Below are 19,212 nucleotides of genomic sequence, written 5' to 3'. Positions count from 1 at the left end.
GCTCTGTCTTTTTGTCATCACTGTGCCCTCTGTGTCACAGAAGGGACTTAAATGTTAGATGGCAGAAGTATTCTATCATTAGGAATATTTACTCATTTGGATTTTTAAGAAAAGTTTTAAAACTTTTAAGGGATTGAAAAAAAAAAAAACCTCTCTTTTGCTATGCTTTAGAATTTCATAGGTGGAGTTAAAAGTTGCCATCAGAGTTGCTTGTATAGACAACAACATAGAGTTATCTCTGGAAAAACACACAAGACGCTGATAACTTTGTTGTCTCCAGAGAAAATCTCTATTCAGCTGGGGCTGAATAGAGATTTCAGTTTATATTCTGTGTGCCTTTTAAATTTTTATTTCTATGGTTTGCATCCTCAAAAAATAAAGTTTTTTAAGTAATTAAATAGAATTAAGGCCTGAAAGAAGCGTTAACAAGTACTCTGTGATCCTCTCAGCTTTCAGAAGGTCTGGGTACTAAAGTTGCTGGGTCTCAAGGTATCTCTGTGTGGGAGTACATTCTTCATAACCCCAGATCTCTGTCTTCATTCAGAGAACTGGCTTTGCTCACCCTGTCTACGTTCCACCTCATTTTATCCTAAGAACTATACGCCCTGCACTGTAGGATGACAACAGCATGAACAGTGTTTCTATAAAGCCTTGTCCATAAGCTTCTTTTTTATTTATTTATTTTTTTTTTTTTTTTTTGTCTTTTTGCCATTTCTTGGGCTGCTCCCTTGGCATATGGAGGTTCCCAGGCTAGGGGTCTAATCGCAGCTGTAGCTGCCAGCCTACGCCAGAGCCACAGCAACGCGGGATCCGAGCCACGTCTGCAACCTACACAGAAGCTCACAGCAACGCTGGATAGTTAACCCACTGAGCAAGGCCAGGGATCGAACCCTCAACCTCATGGTTCCTAGTCGGATTCGTTAACCACTGCGCCACAACAGGAACTGCTAAGCTTCTGATTTTAATTTGTTTGGGTTTCCCTTTATAACAACAATCTAGGCAGTAACCTAAAACTTCCACAGTCTTTTAAAGCATGCCCTGCCACTGACGTCCAGTGCATTCGAATTTTAGCTGCAGTGGACAATATCCCAGGTAACAGGTAGCTTTCAGGAGCACCTGCCTGGTCTGGATCAGTAACCGGCAGCAGCCTCTCATTTGTCGTCTGAAACAGGAATGATTACCGGACGCTGCGCCAGGGTATTATCGACATGGTCTTAGCCACCGAAATGACAAAGCACTTCGAGCATGTCAACAAGTTTGTCAACAGCATCAACAAGCCCTTGGCAGCATTAGAAGAAGATGGGGTAAGAGAGCCGGCGGCAGAGGGAGCCTGTGTTTGAGCCCTTATCCTGGTGCTGTGGGAAACATGGGCGTAGGAAGTCATGATTGTGGAAGGGCTCATTGAATTTCATTTCCATTGGTAAAAACATTATAGAAAATACATAAACTTGGCAAGAAAAAAGAAGACATAAAAATAGACGTGAAAACTCTGAAGGGAGGGTCAAGTTTTAGATAAACTTGCTTTAGATGGGTGGACCGTTCCTACGTCCTTTCTCAACAGTTGTTCCCTTCCCCTCCTTTTTTTTTTTTGTTTTGGTTTTTGGTTTTTTTGTTTGTTTTTTGTTTTTGTTTTGGTTTTTTTTTTTTTAGGGCCACATGCACAGCATATGGAAGTTCCCAGGCTAAGGGTCCAGTCAGAGCTGTAGCCACCAGCCTACACCACAGCCACAGCAACACAGGATCCAAGCCACGTCTGCGACCTACACCACAGCTCACAGCAATGCCGGATCCTTAACCCACTGAGTGAGGCCAGGGATCAAACCCACATCCTCATGGTTGCTAGTCGGGTTCATTGACCGCTGAGCCATGATGGGAACTCCACCTTCCCCTCTTCTTGAGCATCCTGGGGTCAGCTGGGGCCCCTGAGGTCTTTTAGCGCCACTCTGCACCATGCATATTCTGTGGTAGCAACAACTGTCCCATTGGTCTGTGTCACAGGAGGGTGGGGGTTGGAAAGATTCCTGTATTTCAGCCACAAAGGTGATGTTATTGTTGCCACTCACTTCTGGATTTGAGGCATGGAGTCCAGAGCAGCTTCCTGTCAAGGAGAACATAAAATCTCTCACCAGGTAGGAGACCACCGCTGAGGAGGCAGGGCTCTCTGAGTTCCACTTGTAGTTCTCCTTCACCATCTCCTTGTCTGCAGAGTGGGCATAATGGTCTCAGGGCATAGGACTGAGGAGCATGGCACAAGGCAGGCACTTAAATGGTACCTGTTGTACTAGATCCATCGTGAGATCAGACCTAGAGCATATCTTCTTCCAGGGGCCCTCTTCCTTTGAGGTCCACAGGTCTGCCCTCCCACCTACCCCCCCAACACTGCATCTTGGCATCAGCTCACAGCCTTTTCAACATTCCTCCTCCCAACTCCTATCACCACCTTGTGAGTCTGCCACAAGCAGGGATGACCTATCCTATCAGGCTGGGATGACAGTTCCCTGAATTCTGACTCTACTTCTGCACTCATTTGCTCAGCCATAGCTTTTCCCTGTCCTTTAGCTTATTACTTCCCAGCCTGTTACTGCCCTTCATGCTTGTTCCAGTTTAACCTGATTTAAAACCTTGAGAATCTGCTCCCTTCCCCCTTCCCTGTTCTCCAGCGTGTCCGTCTGCCTTTGACTACACCCCCTTCCCAAGGACTTCCAGTGCAAGGGCACCCACTCCGGCCTTTCTTATTGGCTCCTTCCCTGCCATCCAGGCTGGTTGTCACCTGGGACATTTCTCCTGGCAGACCCCATTCCCACAGAAAGAAACCACATGCCTTATAGACTTGGTTTCCTCCAGCTAGTCTGGGCAGTTCCCAGACTCAGTTGAGTCCTCCACTCCCCTGGACAGTCATGTTTCTCATCTCTGTCGTCAGTACTTGGGGTTACTTCTGAGACTAGAAATCAATATCCAGTGGTTCAAACAAAGCAGGGAAAACGTATCATGAAAAGAAGTGGCTTCCAGCTGGCAGTACTGAACTGTGGTCACACATCTGAGAGAGAAGGGTCAGCACAAAGCTGGCCAGCAGTGGGACACAAGGAGCACTGAGGATACTCTGGCACTCTCCAGAGATGGGGCAGCCTAGGCTCAGTATGTCACCTACCCATATTTTTCTTTTTCTTTTCTTTTCTTTTCTTTTTTTTTTTTTTTTTTTGCTTTTTTGGGCTGCAGCCATGGCATATGGAAGTTCCCAGGCTAGGGGTGGAATCGGAGCTACAGCTACTGGCCTGTACCACAGCCACAGCAATGCCAGATCTGAGCCTCATCTGCAGCAGCACCGCCAAATTCTTAACCACTGAGTGGGACCGAACCCTCATCTTCATGGATACTAGTTGGGCTTGTTACCACTGAGCCATAACAGGAACTTCCACAACCTCCCCATCTTGATGGTAGATCTGTCCCCACTGAGATGGGACCATCAGGCCTTCTTGGACTACTGGGACTACTCACTGAAATCACATGACTGACTCCTCTGGAAAATTGCCCGATGGGCACACAATCAAAATGAGAGGCCCGCTCACATCTTTGATTGTGTTCTTTGCCCCAGTACTCCGTCTTCCAACCTGCGTTCACTTCAGAAGGCCTGTAACCAGAGGGTCCATCACACCGTGGGTTGAGAATCCATATCCAGAGGGGCTCCTTGTGAATCAGGCAGCATACAGTACTGAATGGACAGAATCCAAGACTAAAGGTAGAACTTAGGTTCTTATTCTGGCTCAGCTAGGTAGATTTGGCTAAGCGTCTTTACCATTCGGAGTCCCATGTCCTCCCCTGTAACATGTAATAGTAAATAATACTGCTTTTCATGTCTGCTGCAAAATCTGGTTGTGAGCACAGATAAGAAGGGAATGACTGAGTCCTCTGTACACCGTAAGGGCAGTGTTTAGGAAGCACCACTCTATCTGACACGTCTGCGTTGACGGCCCATTCCAAAGATCACACCGATCACAGAGCTGACTTAGGGATTAGACTATGAGAAACACAGCACGTCTTTTTGTTGGGAAGGCAGAGAAATCTTTTATTTTTCAGTTTACACTGTCTTTTAGTGAATGTAATACAGTCTTTGAGTGCTTACCAAGGGAGAGTGATAGACATAGTAGAACAGAAAGAAGAGGTAACTATGAGAGATCAAGTGAGAGAATGAGCCAGGAAGGCAGGGAATGCAGCCTGCAGTGCACCCTCTACTCCTGGCCTGGCTGGAATCGCATCTCACTGGGCAGTGGTTTTCCCCCTTTGAAAAGTGAGGAGCCAAGCTCAATGGTCAGAGTATCTTCAGCCCTGTTTTGTGAGACAAGGGTCATTCACTTGTACGTCCTGGATAATGCCTTACTGTGGTGACAGTGGGACCACACCAGTAGAACAGGGCTTGGTACCTGGGGACCCATTTTGATTGCTTTGAATTCCACTCATGTTTTAGGAAACTGATAAAGGTCAAGAAGCCATAAACACTATGCTCAGGACTCTAGAGAACCGGACTCTGATCAAACGAATGCTGATTAAGTGTGCTGATGTCTCCAATCCCTGCCGACCCCTGGAGCAGTGCATTGAGTGGGCCGCACGCATCTCAGAAGAATATTTTTCTCAGGTAAGATGCAGCCTCTTAAGTTTCTTAAGTAAAAGAGAGAGAAACAACAGTAAGCCCCTATGGAAGCCATCAGCTTAAAACTAGGAAGTAGAGTTCTAAATGAGATTCTGTCCTTAAGTAAAAGAGAAAAACAGTAAGCCCCTACGGAAGTCACTGGCTTAAAACTAAGATGTAGAGTTCTAAATGAAATTCTGCTCTTGAATTCGCTCTTGAATTCGCTTGTGTACACCCTTACTGGTAATGAATTCCATTCGTTTTTCCTTATCTGAAAGTGTTACGTTGCCTTCCTTCTTGCAGAATTATCTTCCCTGGATATTTGATGTTTTCTCCTAATAGAACTTTGAAGATGTTATTACACTTTTGTCAGCCCATCATATTCTCTGGATAGAAAAACGTTCCCGTAAGGCAGAAAAAAAAGTTAGAAAATACAATGGCTAAAATTTTTCCAAATTTAGTGAAAGATATATACATACAGATTTAAGAAACCCAGCAAATCCTAACCCTTGTGCAGGCATGTCATAGTCAAGCAGCTATAAGCCAAAGATAAAGAGAAAATTTTGAAATCACCCAGAGAAAAATGACACATTACTTCTATAGAGAACTTTGATTCTCATTTTTTATGGCCTCATGTTAGAAACTATGAAGGCCAGGAGACACTGGAACAACATCTTTAACGTGGTGTTAGGAGAAAACCGTCACCCTAGAATTCTGTATCCATTGAAAATACCCCTTGGTAATGAAGACAAAATAAACGTATTGTCAGATAAGGAAAAGCTAATAGAATTCGTCCCCAGTAAACCTGAAGTATAAGAAATGAAGTTCTTAAGGCTGAAAGGAAATGATACTAGATACGAACTTGGATCTTTGGGAAGAAATGAAAAGTACCCAAAATGGTAAGTATCAAGACCACAATGAGATATCACCTGTCATCTGTTAGAATGGCTGTTATCAAGAAGATAAGAAATAACAAGTGTTGTCAAAGATGTGGAGAAAGAGAGTCCTTGTGCACTGCTGGTGGGAATGTAAATTGGTGCAGCCACTATGGAAGAGCATGGAGGTTCCTCAAAAAATGAAAAATAGAAATACCATATGATTCAGCAATTCTACTTTGGATATTTATCCAAAGAAAGCAAAAATACTAACCCCAAAAGATATATGCATTCTTACGTTCACTGCAGTATTATTTACAATAGCCAATGTATGGAAACAACCTAAATATCCACTGACAGGTGAATGGTTAAGAATATGTGGGTGGGTAAGTGGGTGTAATAATAAATAATAATGAAATATTATTTAGCCATTAAAAAGGAATGAACTCTTGCCATTTATGACAACATGGGTGGACCTTAAGTGTTTTATACTAAGCAAAAATAAGCCAAAGAAAGACAAATTCTATATGATCTTACTTATGTATGGACTCTAATAAGCCAGAAAAAGACAGCTTCTGTATGATCTTACTTACATATGGAGTCTTAACAGAGAACAGATTGGTGATTGCCAGATGAGTGGGTGTGGGTGCAAAACTGGTACAGGGAGGGAGTCAAAAGGAACAAACTTCCAGTTACAAAATAAGTCATAGAGATGTAATGTATAACATGTGACTGTAGTTAATAATACCATACTGCATATTTGAAGACTGCCAAGAGAGTAGATGTTAAAAGCATAATTACAAAAAAAAAAATTCTGACTATGTATGGTGACAGATGTTAATTAGATTTATTGTGGTGATCATTTTGCAGTGTATGCAAATCATCACATTGTACACATGAAACAACAATATCATGTTGTACGTCAATTATATCTCAATAAAAAGAAAAATTTTAAACACTTTAGGAGTTCCCTTGTGGCCCAGTGGGTTAAGGACCAGTTTTGTCACTGCCGTGGATATGGTTATAGCTGTGGTGTGGGTTTGAGCCCTGGCCTGGGAACTTCCGTAGGCCACAGGCATCCCCCCAACCACCTGCCAAAAAAAAAAAAAAAAAAAGATACAACACTTTTTAAAATGGTAGGCATTCCCACTGTGGCTCGGTGGGTTAAGAACCTAGCTAGTATCCATGAGGATGTGGGTTCTATCCCTGGCTTCGCTCAGTGGGTTGGGAATATGGCATTGCGGGAAGCTATGGTGTAGGTCTCAGATGTGGCTTGGATCTGGTGTTGCTCTGCCTGTGGCAAAGGCCGGCAGCTGCAGCTCCAATTCAACCCCTAGCCTGGAAACCTCCATATGCCACAGGTGCAGCCCTAAAAAAGAAAAAGATTTTTTTCCCTTTGTGTAATTTCTCTAAATGTATAGGACTGTTTTAAGCACAAGTGATAACATTGCATTGTAGAGGATATAATGTGTGTAGCTATAAGATACATGACAACTATAACACAAAGGACGGGGAAGAGTAAAATGGACTATGTGAATCCAAGGTTTCTACATTTTAGGTGAAGTGTTTGTTGAAGGATATATTTAGTAATCCCTAGAGCAACCAGTGTAGCTAATAGATATAATAGAATTCTAAAATTTATTAAATTATACAAAAGTGGCAGAAAGGATAAATAGAAGAACAAAAAGGAGAGGAGTAAATGGAAAAAAAAGTGAAATGGGGACATTCCCTGGTGGCCTAGTGGTTGGGGATTCAGCCTCTTTACTGGCTTGGGTTACTGCGTGACACAGATTCGATCCCTGGCCATCAGTGCAACCAAAAAAAAAAAAAAGGAAAATAGTAGCTCTAACTCTAATCATGTCAATACCTACATTAAACGTTAGTGGACTAAACATGTCAATTAAAAGAGATCATCAGAGTGGATTTTCAAAAAATAATGCTGACTATATGTAGTCTACAAAAGATATACTTAAAATGTAAAAAGCAGGAGTTCCCTTAGTGACTCAGCAGTTAACGAGCTTGACTAGCATCCATGAGGTTGTGGGTTTGATCCCTGGCCTTGTTCAGTGGGTTAAGGATCCGGCATTGCCGTGAGCTGTGGTGTAGATTGGCGGCTACAGCTCCAATTCGGCCCCTAGCCTGGGAACCTCCATATGCTGCAGGCACGGCTTTAAAAAGACAAAAAGGCAAAAAAAATTTTTTTTAATTATATGTAAATGTTTATATAAGAACAGATAGGTGCAAAGTAAATGGATGGAAAAAAAAGATATATTGGAGTTCCCATCGTGGCTGAGTGGTTAACGAACCTGACTAGGATCCATGAGGATGTGGGTTCAATCCCTGGCCTCGCTCAGTGGGTCAGAGATCCGGCATTGTCATGAGCTGTGGTGTAGGTTGCAGATGAGGCTCGGATCTGACGTTGCTGTGGCTGTGGTGTAGGCTGGCAGCAATAGCTCCTATTGGACCCATAGCCTGGGAACTTCCATATGCCGCAGGTGAGGCCCTTAAAAAGGGAAAAACCTTTTTAAAAGATATATCATGCAAATTGTAAATATAAAAAGAACTGAAATGGCTATGTGAATCTCAGACAAAATAGACATCTAGACATCAAGATAAACAATATTACCAGAGATAAAGTGGACAGTTCTGATAAAAATTGTATAGGAAGATAAAACACATAAATATATGTGCATCTAATAACAGAACTTCAAAATAAATGAAGCAAAATTGACAGCAGCAAAGAGACAAGTAGAATCATAGGGATATTAATACCGTCTTTCAGCAATTGATAGAACAGCCAGATTAAAATTTTAGTAAAAGAAAAAAAAAAAGCAGATAATCCAGACAACACTGTTAATCATCTTACCTTAGTTAACATTTATAAAACACTACATCATAAGTCTGCAGAATATACATTAAGTGCATGATATGTTCACCAATATACATCATATGACGGGGCCACAAAAAAGCTTCAATAAATTTAAAATATTGGAAATACATTAAAACTGTGAGATGTAACTAAAACAGCAATTAGAGGGACATTTATAATTAGAGAAAAAGCCCTAAAGTTAATGACTTAGATTTCATCTTAAGAAACTAGAAAAAGGAGTTCCCATCATGGTTCAGTGGTTAACCAATCCGACTAAGAACCATGAGGTTTCAGGTTCGATCCCTGGCCTTGGTCAGTGGGTTAAGGATCTGGCATTGCCATGAGCTGTGATGTAGGTTGCAGACGTGGCTTGGATCCCGCATTGCTGTGGCTCTAGCATAAGCCGGCAGCTACAGCTCCAATTAGACCCTAGCTTGGGAACCTCCATATGCCTTGGGAACGGCCCTAAAAAAGACCAAAAAAAAAAAAAAGGAAGAAACTAGAAAAAGATGACAAAGCCAGCTCAAAGTAAATCGGATATAAATAATAAATAAAACAGCAAAAAATGAGGAAATAGAAAACAGTTGAAAAAATTACAATGCCAAAAGTTGATTCTTTGACAAAATTAACAAAATTGGTTAAGTACCTAGCTGGAATAATCAAGGGGAAAAACAAAATTGCCAGTATCAGGAATGAAAATGTATTGTCACAATAAATTTGACAACTTTTTTTTGGGTTTTTTTTGTTTTGTTTTTTTTTGTTTTTTGCTTTTTTAGAGCCACACCTGCGGCATATGGAGGTTCCCCAGGCTAGGGGTCTAATCGGAGCTGCAACTGCCAGCCTGCACTACAGCCACAGCAATGCAGGATCCGAGCCACGTCTGTGACCTACACCACAGCTCACGGCAACGCTGGATCGATCGTTAACCCACTGAGCAAGGCCAGGAATTGAACCTGCAACTTCATGGTTCCTAGTCAGGTTCGTTAACCACTGCGCCACAACGGGAACTCCATGATTTTTTTTTATGTTGAAAACGCAAGTATAAAAAAACAATCACTAGCATTGATAAGTGGATATTATTTAGCAAGGATAGGACACAAGCTCATTATACAATGTCAGTTGTATTATTTTATATACAAGTTGCAAACAATCAGAAAATGAAACTAAAAACATTGCTGAGAAATTAAAGAACATTTCAGTAAATGGGGAGTTATACCAGGTCCACAGATGGGGAGGCTCAATATTGTTAAGATAAAATTCTTTCCAGATTGATGTACAGACTTATGCAATCCCATTCAAAATCCCAGCAGGTTTTTTTTTGTTCGTTTGTTTTGTTTTGTTTTTTGGTAGAAATTCACACATTGATTCTAAAATTTACATGGAAAGGTGAAAGACCTTGAATAAATAACACAAACTTGATAAAGTTGGATGATTAACAGTCTTTGACCTCAGGACTTACAGTAACCAAGCTAGTAGGGTACTGACATAAAGATAAATACATTGATGGGACAGACTCGAAATCCCAGAATAAGGCCACATTTATACAATCAGTGGGGAAAGGAAAATTTTTTTAGCAAGTGGTGTTGGAATATTTGGATATCTCTTTTCAACAAAAAATGAACCACAACTCCTGCCCTTTACCGTGGAGACGTATCAGTTCACAGTGGATCACTGACCTAACTACAAAACCTAAACCATAAAGCTTCTAGAGAAAACACAGGAGAATGTCCTCAGTTAGGTAGAATCGGACAAGTGTGTCTTAGGTACAGAAAACAACCACCGTAAAAAGAAAATTTGGTAAGAATCAAAATTCAGAAATTTTGCTCATTTAAATACAGCTAAGAAAAGGAAAAGGGAAACCACACTAGAAGAAAATTTTCACAAATCATATTTGACAAAGGACTGTATTCAGCGTATGTAAAGAAATGTTGCTCAATAATAAGACAAACCACCTAATTTAAAATGGCTAAAATTCTTTTTTAAATTATAGTTGGTTTACAGTGTTATTAGTTTCAGCACAGATTCAGTTTTACATATATATGTGTGTGTGTGTGTGTATCTATTCTTTTTCAGATTCTTTCCCCTGAAAGGTTATGACAAAATCTTTAGTTTCCTGTGCTATATACTAGGTCCTTGTTGCTTATGCATTTTATGAACAGTATTGTGTATATATTAATCCAAAACTCCTAATTTATCCCCCCCAACCCTTTTCCCTTTGGTAACCATAAGGTTGTATTCTGTGTCTTGGGTCTGTTTCTATGAAATGGCCAAATATTTTAACAGACACTTTACCAAAAATGATATGTGAATGGCCACTAAGCATATGCAAAAATGCTGAACATCATTTGTTATCAGGGAAATGCAAATTAAAACCACACTGAAATACCATTACACATCCACTAGGATGGCTAAAAATTTAAAAGACTGACAACATCAAAGGTTTGTGAAGAGGAGTTCCCTGGTGGCATGGCAGGTTAAGGATCCAGCGTTGTTACTTCTGTGGTATGGATGTGATCATTGGCCCGGGAACTTCCACATTCCACAGGCACAGCCAAAAAAAAAAAAGTTTGTGAAGATGTGAAGTGAATGGAATTTATTCATCAGTGATGAATGTGTAAAATGCTCACCACACAGTGATGAGGTGTAAAATTACTCTTACTTTGAGAAGCAGTTTTATTTTTGTTTTTAAACCGTGGCAAAACAAAATTACCATTCTTTTTTTGGTTGCATCTCTGGTGTGCAGAAGTTTCCAGACTAGGAATCAAACCCATGTCACAGCAGTGGATCCTTAACCCACTGAGCCACCAGCCTCTAGCTTTCATTCATTCATTCATTCATTTATTTATTTTCCCCGCTGTACAGCATAGGGATCAAGTTATTCTTACATGTATACATTTTTCCCCCCACCCTTTGTTCTGTTGCAATATGAATATCTAGACATAGTTCTCAGTGCTACTCAGCAGGATCTCCTTGTAAATCTATTTAGCTCTCGTTTTTTTAATGTGATGTTTTATAACCAAGTTATTTCAGATGCTGTGTCATCCTTGCATTGCAGGACTAAAATCCCACTTGGTCATGGTGTTTGATCCTTTAATTTGCAACTGAGTTCTGTTTGCTAGTACTTTGTTGAGGATTTTTACAGTAGCATTCATAGGGGATATTGGTCTATAGTTTCCTTGGAGTGCCTGTCAGGCTTTGGTACCAAGGTAATGCTGGCCTTATTGATTGACTTATGTTCCCCCCTCCTCAGAGTTTTAGAAGAGTTTGAGAAGGATAGGTCTTCATTCTCTTTTTAAGAGCTCGGTAGAATTTGCAAATGAAGCCATCTAGTCCTGAACATTTCTTTGTTGAGAGGGTTTTTTTGGTTTGTTTTTTGGTTTCTGGGGTTTTGTTTTTTGTTTTTTGTTTGTTTGTTTGTTTGTTTTGTCTTTTGTCCTTTTAGGGCCGCACCTGCAGCATATGGAGGTTCCCAGGCTAGGGGTCTAATCGGAGGTACAGCTGCTGGCCTACACCACAGCCACAGCAACACCAACACCAGATCTGAGCCGCATCTGCAATCTACACCACAGCTCACGGCAACGCCAGATCCTTAACCCACTTAGTGAGGCCGGGGATCGAACCTGCAACCTCATGGTTCCTAGTCAGATTTGTTTCTGCTGTGCCATGGCAGGAACTCTAGAGGGAGGTTTTTTTAAAATTATTATTACAGACTGAATATTCTTACTAGTTATGGGTATATTCAGATTCTCTCTTCATGATTCAATCTTAGTAGGTTGTTTCTAGGAATTTGTTCATTTCATCTCGGTTATCCAGTTTGTTGGCATATAGTTGTTCATAGACTCCCTATAATCCTTTTATTTCTATAAAATCAGTAGTAATGTCCCCCAATTCTCTGATGGTAGTAATTTGAATCTCCTTCTTTCCTTCCTTTCTTTTTTATTGAAGTATACTTGATTTACAATATTGTATTAATTTCTGCTGTATAGCAAAATAACTCAGATATATGTACACACGTACACATATACATATATTCTTTTTTGAAATTCTTTTCCATTGTGGTTTATCAGGATATTGAATATAGTTCCCTGTGCTATACAGTAGGACCTTGTTGTTTATCCATTTTATATATAATAGCTTGTTTACTTTTGCTAAATAACCCCAATCCCCTCCCCCTTGGCAACCACAAGTTCTTTCTATCCATGGATCTGTTTCTGTTTTATAGATAGGTTCATCTGTGTCATATTTTAGAGTCCACATATAAGTAATATCGTATGTTTTTTGGTCTTCCCTTTCTGATTTACTTCACTTAGTATAAGAATCTCTAGTTCCATCCTTCTTTCTTTTTTCATAATCTAGCGAAAGTTTTTTTCAATTTTGTTGATCTTTTCAAAGAACCAGCTTTTGGTTTTGTTGATTTTCTCTGTTTGTTTTTCTGCTATTTTACTTATCTCTGCTGTAGTTGATTAGTTTCTTCATTCTGCTAGCTTTGGGTTTGTTCTTTTTCTAGTTCCTTAAGGTCTAAAGTTCAGTTTTTGGTTTGAGAGCTTTCCTGCTCTTTAACACAGGCATTTGCAGTCATAAATATCCATCTTACTACTGATTTTACTGTATTCCATAACTCTGCATATGTTTTCATTTTTATTCATCTGAAAGTACTTAAAGAGTATGTTAATTTCCACATAATTGTGAACTTTTCAGTTTACTTTCTGTTATTGATTTCCAGTTTCATTCAATTGTTATTGGTAAAAGTACTTTGTATGACTTTGAAATTTTAAGATTCATTGACTTGTTTTGTGGCCTAACATATATTCCATCCTGGAATATGTTCCATTTGCACTTGAAAAAAATATCTGTTCTGTTGTTGTTCTGCATATGTCTATATGGAAGTACCCAGGCTAGGGGTCAAATTGGAGTTGCAGCTGATGGTCTACACCACAGCCACAGCAATGCAGGATCCAAGCTGCATCTGTGACCTACACTGCAGCTCACAGCAACGCCAGATCCTTAACACACTGAGCAAGGCCAGGGATGGAACCTGTGTCCTCATGGATGCTAGTCAGATTCGTTTCCCCTGAGCCACGATGGGGATTCCTTGATTCCTTATTGATCTTGCATCTATATTATTCCTTATTGATCTGGTATCTGTAATTGAAAGTGTTATTAAAGTGTCCAGCCATTATTGTAAGTGCCTGTTTCTCCCTTCAATTTATACTCTGGAACTCTAATTGTTTGGTGCATATGTGCTTAAAATTCTTATACCTTCTTGGTGAGTTTACCTGTTTATTAATAATGTCCTTTGTCTCTTGAAATGATTTTTGACTTAAAGTCTATTTTATCTGATACTACCATAGCCACCTCAGCTCTCTTTTGGTTATTTGCATGGAATATGTTTTTCCATTTTTAAATTTTCAGTCTATGCCCTGGTATCTGATCTGAGTGAATCTTCTGTAGACAGAATGTAGTCAGATCATGTGTTTTTATCCATTCTGCCAGCTGTGCCTTTTGATTGGGGAGTTTAATCCATTTACATTTAAAATAATTATTCTTGGAAGACTTAACTTATGCTGTTTTATCTTCTGCATGTCTTACAGCTCTTTTGTCCCTCATATCCTCCATTACTGCCTTTGTGTTTCTTTGATTTTATTGTAACAACATGTTTGCTCACCTTCTTAATTCCTTTGCAGATATTCTATAGATACCTTCTTTATGGTTACCATAGAAATTACATATAACATCCTGAAGTTATAGCTAAATTTTACCTTTACTGGAGATCTTTATATCTTAAAGTCCATATGACTTTAAGTAACAGTATAACTTCCTTTCACTTCAACTTGAAAGACTCCCTTTATCATTTCTAGTGGCCACCTCTAGTGGTAATGGACTGTCTCAGCTTTTATTTATCTGGGAATGTCTCATTTCCTACTCCATTTCTGAAGGACAGTTTTGCCAGATACAGAATTCTGGTTGACAGGTTTTTTCCTTTTAGCACTTTATGGAATCATTCCAGTGCCTACTGGCCTCCAAGTTTTCTGCTGAGGAATCAGCTGATTGTCTTATTGAGACTCTCTTCTCAGGTGTGTTTGTGATGAGTCACTTTTCTCTTGCTGCTTTCAAGATTCGCACTTTGTCTTGGCTTTTGACAGTTGGGATGTAATGTGTATCAATATGGTTCTTTTAAGGTTTATCCTACTTGGAGTTGTTTATCTTCTTGTTTTTGTATATTCATGTCTTTCTTCAAGTTATTGAAGTTTAGGGCTATTAAAGGAGCTAATAATCTCTGCTCCTTTTTTCCTCTCCCCTTTCCTAGACTCTGATAATGCATATATTGGTCTATCTGATGTTGTCCTGTAAATCTCTTACCCTCTTGTCAGTTTTCCTTATTCCTTTTCCTCCTCCACAGACTCAATCATTTCAAATGCCCCATCTTCAAATTTATTGATTCTTCTGCCTGCTCAAATCTGTGGTAGAACACCTTTAGGGAATTTTTCACATCATTTTTTATACTTTTCAGCTCCATTTTTTTTTTTTTTTCCTTTTTACAGCTGCACCTGTGGCTTATGGAAGTTCCCAGGCAAGGGGTCGAATTAAATCTGCAGCTGCCAGCATATACCACAGCCACAACAATGCCAGATCTGAGCTACATCTGCAACATATGCTGAAGCTTGCAGAATGCCAGATCCATAACCCACTGAGCAAGGCTAGGAATCGAACCTGCGTCCTCATGGATACTAGACGGTTTCCTAACACGCTGAACCACAGTGGGAACTCCTCAGCTCCAAAATTGTTATTCAGTTCCTCTACATAGTTCCTGTCTCTTTACTGACATTCTCATTTTGTTCATCTATCATTTTCCTGATTTCCTTTAGCATTTTGTCAATGTTTTCCTTTAGCTCTTTGAGCATGTTTTTCTAGGAGTTCCCCAGTGGCTCAGTGAGCTAAGGATCTGGCATTATCACTGCAGTGGCTCTTACTACTCTTCTGGCACGAATTCAGTCTCTGCCCTGGGAACTTCCACATGCTATGGGCATAGCCAAAAAACGTCTTTGTCTGGTAAGTCAATGCCTGTGCTTTTTCAGGGATGGTTTCTGCCAATTTGTTTTCTTCTTTCAAATGAGTTCTCTTTTTCTGTTTCTTTGGTCTTGTCAATTTTTTTAATTGTTGAAAGCTGTAAATTTGAAAAAACAGCCACCTCTCTCCACTCATCGCAGTTTGGCTCTGTGCCGGGAAAGCACTTAACTAAATATCTTGCATGTGCTGAGCCTTGGGTTTAGCCCAATGTTAAAGCTTAAGGTTTCTTCAGGTCTTTTCTGAGTAAGTCTTTCCTTGGACATTTCCCCTCTATATACATCTGCTTTAAAAAAAAAAAAAAAGTATTATAGTTGATTTACATGTTTTGTCAATTTCTGCTATACAGCAAAGTGACCCAGTTATATAATTATATACTCTTTTTTTCACATTATCCTCTATCATGTTCTGTCACAAGTGATCAGATGTAGTTCCCTGTGCTATACAGCAGGACCTCATTATTTATCCACACCAAATGCAATAGTTTGCATCTGCTAATGCCAAACTCCCAGTCCATCCCACTCCCTCTCCCACCTTCTACAACCACAAATCTGTTCTCCATGTCCATGAGTTTCTTTTCTCTAGATAGGTTCATTTGTGCCATATGTTAGATTCTAGATATAAGTGATATCATATGGTATTTGTCTCTTTCTGACTTATTTCACTTAGTATGAAAGTCTCTAGTTCTATCCCAGTTGCTGCAAATGGCATTATTTTGTTCTTTTTATGGCTGAGTAGTATTCCATTGTGTATATGTACCACCTCTTCTTAATCTGTTCATCTGTCATTGGACATTTAGGTGTTTCCATGTCTTGGCTATTGTAAATAGTGCTGCAGTGAACATAGGGGTGCATATATCTATTTCAAGGAAAGTTTTGTCTGGATATATGCCCAGGAGTGGGATCACTGTATTGTATGGTGGTTCTTTATTTAGTTTTCTGAGGAACCTCCATACTATTTTCCATAGTGATTGTGTCAATTTACATTCCCATCAGCAGTACAGGAGGGTTCTCTTGTCTCCACACCCTCTCCAGCATTTATTATTTGTAGACATTGTGACTGGTTCGAGGTGGTACCTCCTTACAGTTTTGATTTGCATTTCTCTGATAATTAGTGATGTTGAGCATTTTTTCATGTGCCTGTTGGCCATTTTTATGTCTTCTTTGGAGAAATGTCTATTTAGGTCTTCTGTCCACTTTTCAATTTTGTTTTGTTTTGGTTTGTTTGTTTGTTTTTTCTATTGAGTTGTATGAGTTGTTTGTATATTTTGGAGATTAAGCCCTTGTCAGTTGTATCTTTTGCAACTATTTTCTCCCATTCCATAGGTTGTCTCTTTGGGGTTTTTTTTGTTTGTTTGTTTGTTTGTTTGTTTGTTTGTTTGTTTTATGATCTCCTTTGCTGTGCAAAAGCTTGTAGGTTTGATTAGGTCCCTTTGGTTTGTTTTTGTTTTTATTTCTATTGCTGTGGGAGACTGACCTAAGAATACATTTGTGTGGTTGATCTCAGAATGTTTTGCCTGTGTTCTCTTCTAGGAGTTTTATGGTGTCTTGTCTTATGTTTAAGTCTTTAAGCCATTTTGAGTTTATTTTTATGCATGATGTGAGGGTCTGTTCTAATTTCACTGATTTACATGTAGCTGTCCGGTTTTCCCAGCACCACTGTTGAAGAGACTTTTTCCCATTTTATAGTCTTGCCTCCTTTGTTGAAGATTAATTGACCATAGGTATCTGGGTGTATTTCTGGGTTCTCCATTCTGTTCCATTAGTCTGTATGTCTGTTTTTGTTCCAGTACCACACTGTCTTGATGTCTGTGGCTTTGTAATATTGTCTGAAGTCTGGGAGAGTTATGCCTCCTGCTTGATTTTTGTTCTTCAGGATTGCTTTGGCCATTCTGGTTCTTTTATGGTTCCATACATATTTTTAGATTGTTTGTTCTAGTTCTGTGAAAAGTGTCATGGGTCATTTGAAAGGGATCACATTAAATCTGTAGGCTGCTTTGTGTAGTATGGCCATTTTAACAATATTAATTCTTCGAATCCAGGAGCACAGACTGTCTTTCCATTACTTTGAATCCTCTTTAATTTCCTTAATGAATGTTTTATAGTTCTCAGCATATAAGTCTTTCACCTCCTTGGTCAGGTTTATTCCTAGGTATTTGATTTGGGGGGGGCAATTTTAAAAGGTATTGTATTTTTATTTCTCTAATATTTCATTGTTAGTATACAGAAATGCAACTGCTTTCTGAATGGTAATTTTGTATCCTGCTACTTTGCTGAATTTGTTGATCAGTTTGAGTAGTTTCTGTGTGGAGTCCTTAGAGTTCTCTATATATAGTATCATGTCATCTACATAGAGTGATAATTTTACCTCATCTCTTGCAATTTGGAAACCTTTTATTTCTTTTGTTTCTGATTGCTGTGGCTAGGACTTCCAATACTATGTTGAATAAAAGTGATAAGAGTGGGCACCCTTGTCTTGCTCCAGATTTTAGTGGTAAGGCTTTCAGCTTTTCTCTGTTGAGTATTATATTGGCTGTGGGTTTCTCATAAATGGCTTTTATTATGCTGAAATATGTTCCCTCTCTATCCACTTTGGTAAGAGTTTTTGTCATGAATGCATGTTAGATTTTTGTCAAATTCTTTTTCGTCATCTATGGAGATGACCATGTGGTTTTTGACTTTTCTTTTGTTAATGTGGTGTATGACTTTGATTTGTGTATGTTGGACCATCCTGTGAACTTGGGATGAATCCCACCTGGTCATGGTGTATTATCTTTTATATATGTTGTTGCATTTGGTTAGCTAAAATTTTGTTGAGAATTTCTGTGTCTATATTCATCAAAGATATTGGCCTGTAATTTTCTGTTTTGGTAGTATCTTTGGTTTTAGTATTAGGGTGATGGTGGCTTCATAGATTATATCTGGGAGTGTTCCTTCTTCTTCAGTGTTTTGGAAAAGTTTAAGAAGAATGGGTATAAGTTCTTTGTATGTTTGGTAGAATTCGCATGTGAGGCCATCTGATCCTGGACTTTTGTTTGTAGGGAGTGTTTTTGTTACATACTCAATTTCATGTCTAGTAATCAGTCTGTTCAACTGATCTATTTCTTTTGGATTAAGTTTTGGTGGGCTCTATGTCTCTAGAAAGTTGTCCACTTCTTCTAGGTTGTCAAATTTGTTGATGTATAGTTGGTCATAGTATTTTTTTTTTATTTCTGCAGTATCCATTGAGATTTCTCCTTTTTCATTTTATGTTGTTTATTTGAATTTTTTCTTTCCTGTTCTTAGTGAATCTGGCCAGAGGTTTGTCAGGTTTTTTTTACCCTTTCAAAGAACCAGTTCTTGGTTTTATTGATTTTTTTTCTATTCTTTTTTTGGATCTCTGTTTTAATTTCCTCTGATACTTATGATTTCCTTCCTTCTGCTGAATTTGGGTTTTGTTTGTTCTTCTTTTTGTAAATCTTTTAGGTGGTGGGTTAAGTTATCAATTTGAGGAAGGCCTGTATTGCTATGAACTTCCCTGTAAGCACTGCTTTTGTGGCATTCTAGAGATTTTGGTTTTTTGTTTGTTTTTTTTTAATCTTTTTGCCTATTCTAGGGCCTCACACATGGCATATGGAGGTTCCCATGCTAGGGGTCTAATCAGAGCTGTAGCCCCTGGCCTACGCCAGAGCCACAGCAACGCCAGATTCGAGCTGCATCTGCAACCTACACCACAGCTCATGGCAACACCAGATCCTTAACCCAGTGAGCAAGGCCAGGGATTGAGCCCGCAACCTCATT

At 39.4% G+C, this 19,212-nt stretch overlaps 1 protein-coding gene across 3 annotated transcripts in view; it reads left to right on the top strand.

Moving 5' to 3' along the window:
- PDE8A (phosphodiesterase 8A) overlaps positions 1 to 19,212 on the top strand; it is a 147,717-nt gene that overhangs the window by 123,201 nt on the left and 5,304 nt on the right. For all 3 annotated transcript variants that reach the window (XM_021098898.1, XM_021098899.1, XM_021098897.1), the window contains exons 19-20: positions 1,172 to 1,304; positions 4,463 to 4,630. In XM_021098898.1, the coding sequence (XP_020954557.1) occupies positions 1,172 to 1,304; positions 4,463 to 4,630 (301 nt within the window). The remainder of the gene's footprint in view (positions 1 to 1,171; positions 1,305 to 4,462; positions 4,631 to 19,212) is intronic.

Source organism: Sus scrofa, chromosome 7, assembly GCF_000003025.6.
Source record: "Sus scrofa isolate TJ Tabasco breed Duroc chromosome 7, Sscrofa11.1, whole genome shotgun sequence".
In the NCBI taxonomy this organism is placed as follows: domain Eukaryota; kingdom Metazoa; phylum Chordata; class Mammalia; order Artiodactyla; family Suidae; genus Sus; species Sus scrofa.
Note: the sequence above shows the minus strand (reverse complement) of the source record. Positions and strands in the feature narration are given on the sequence as shown.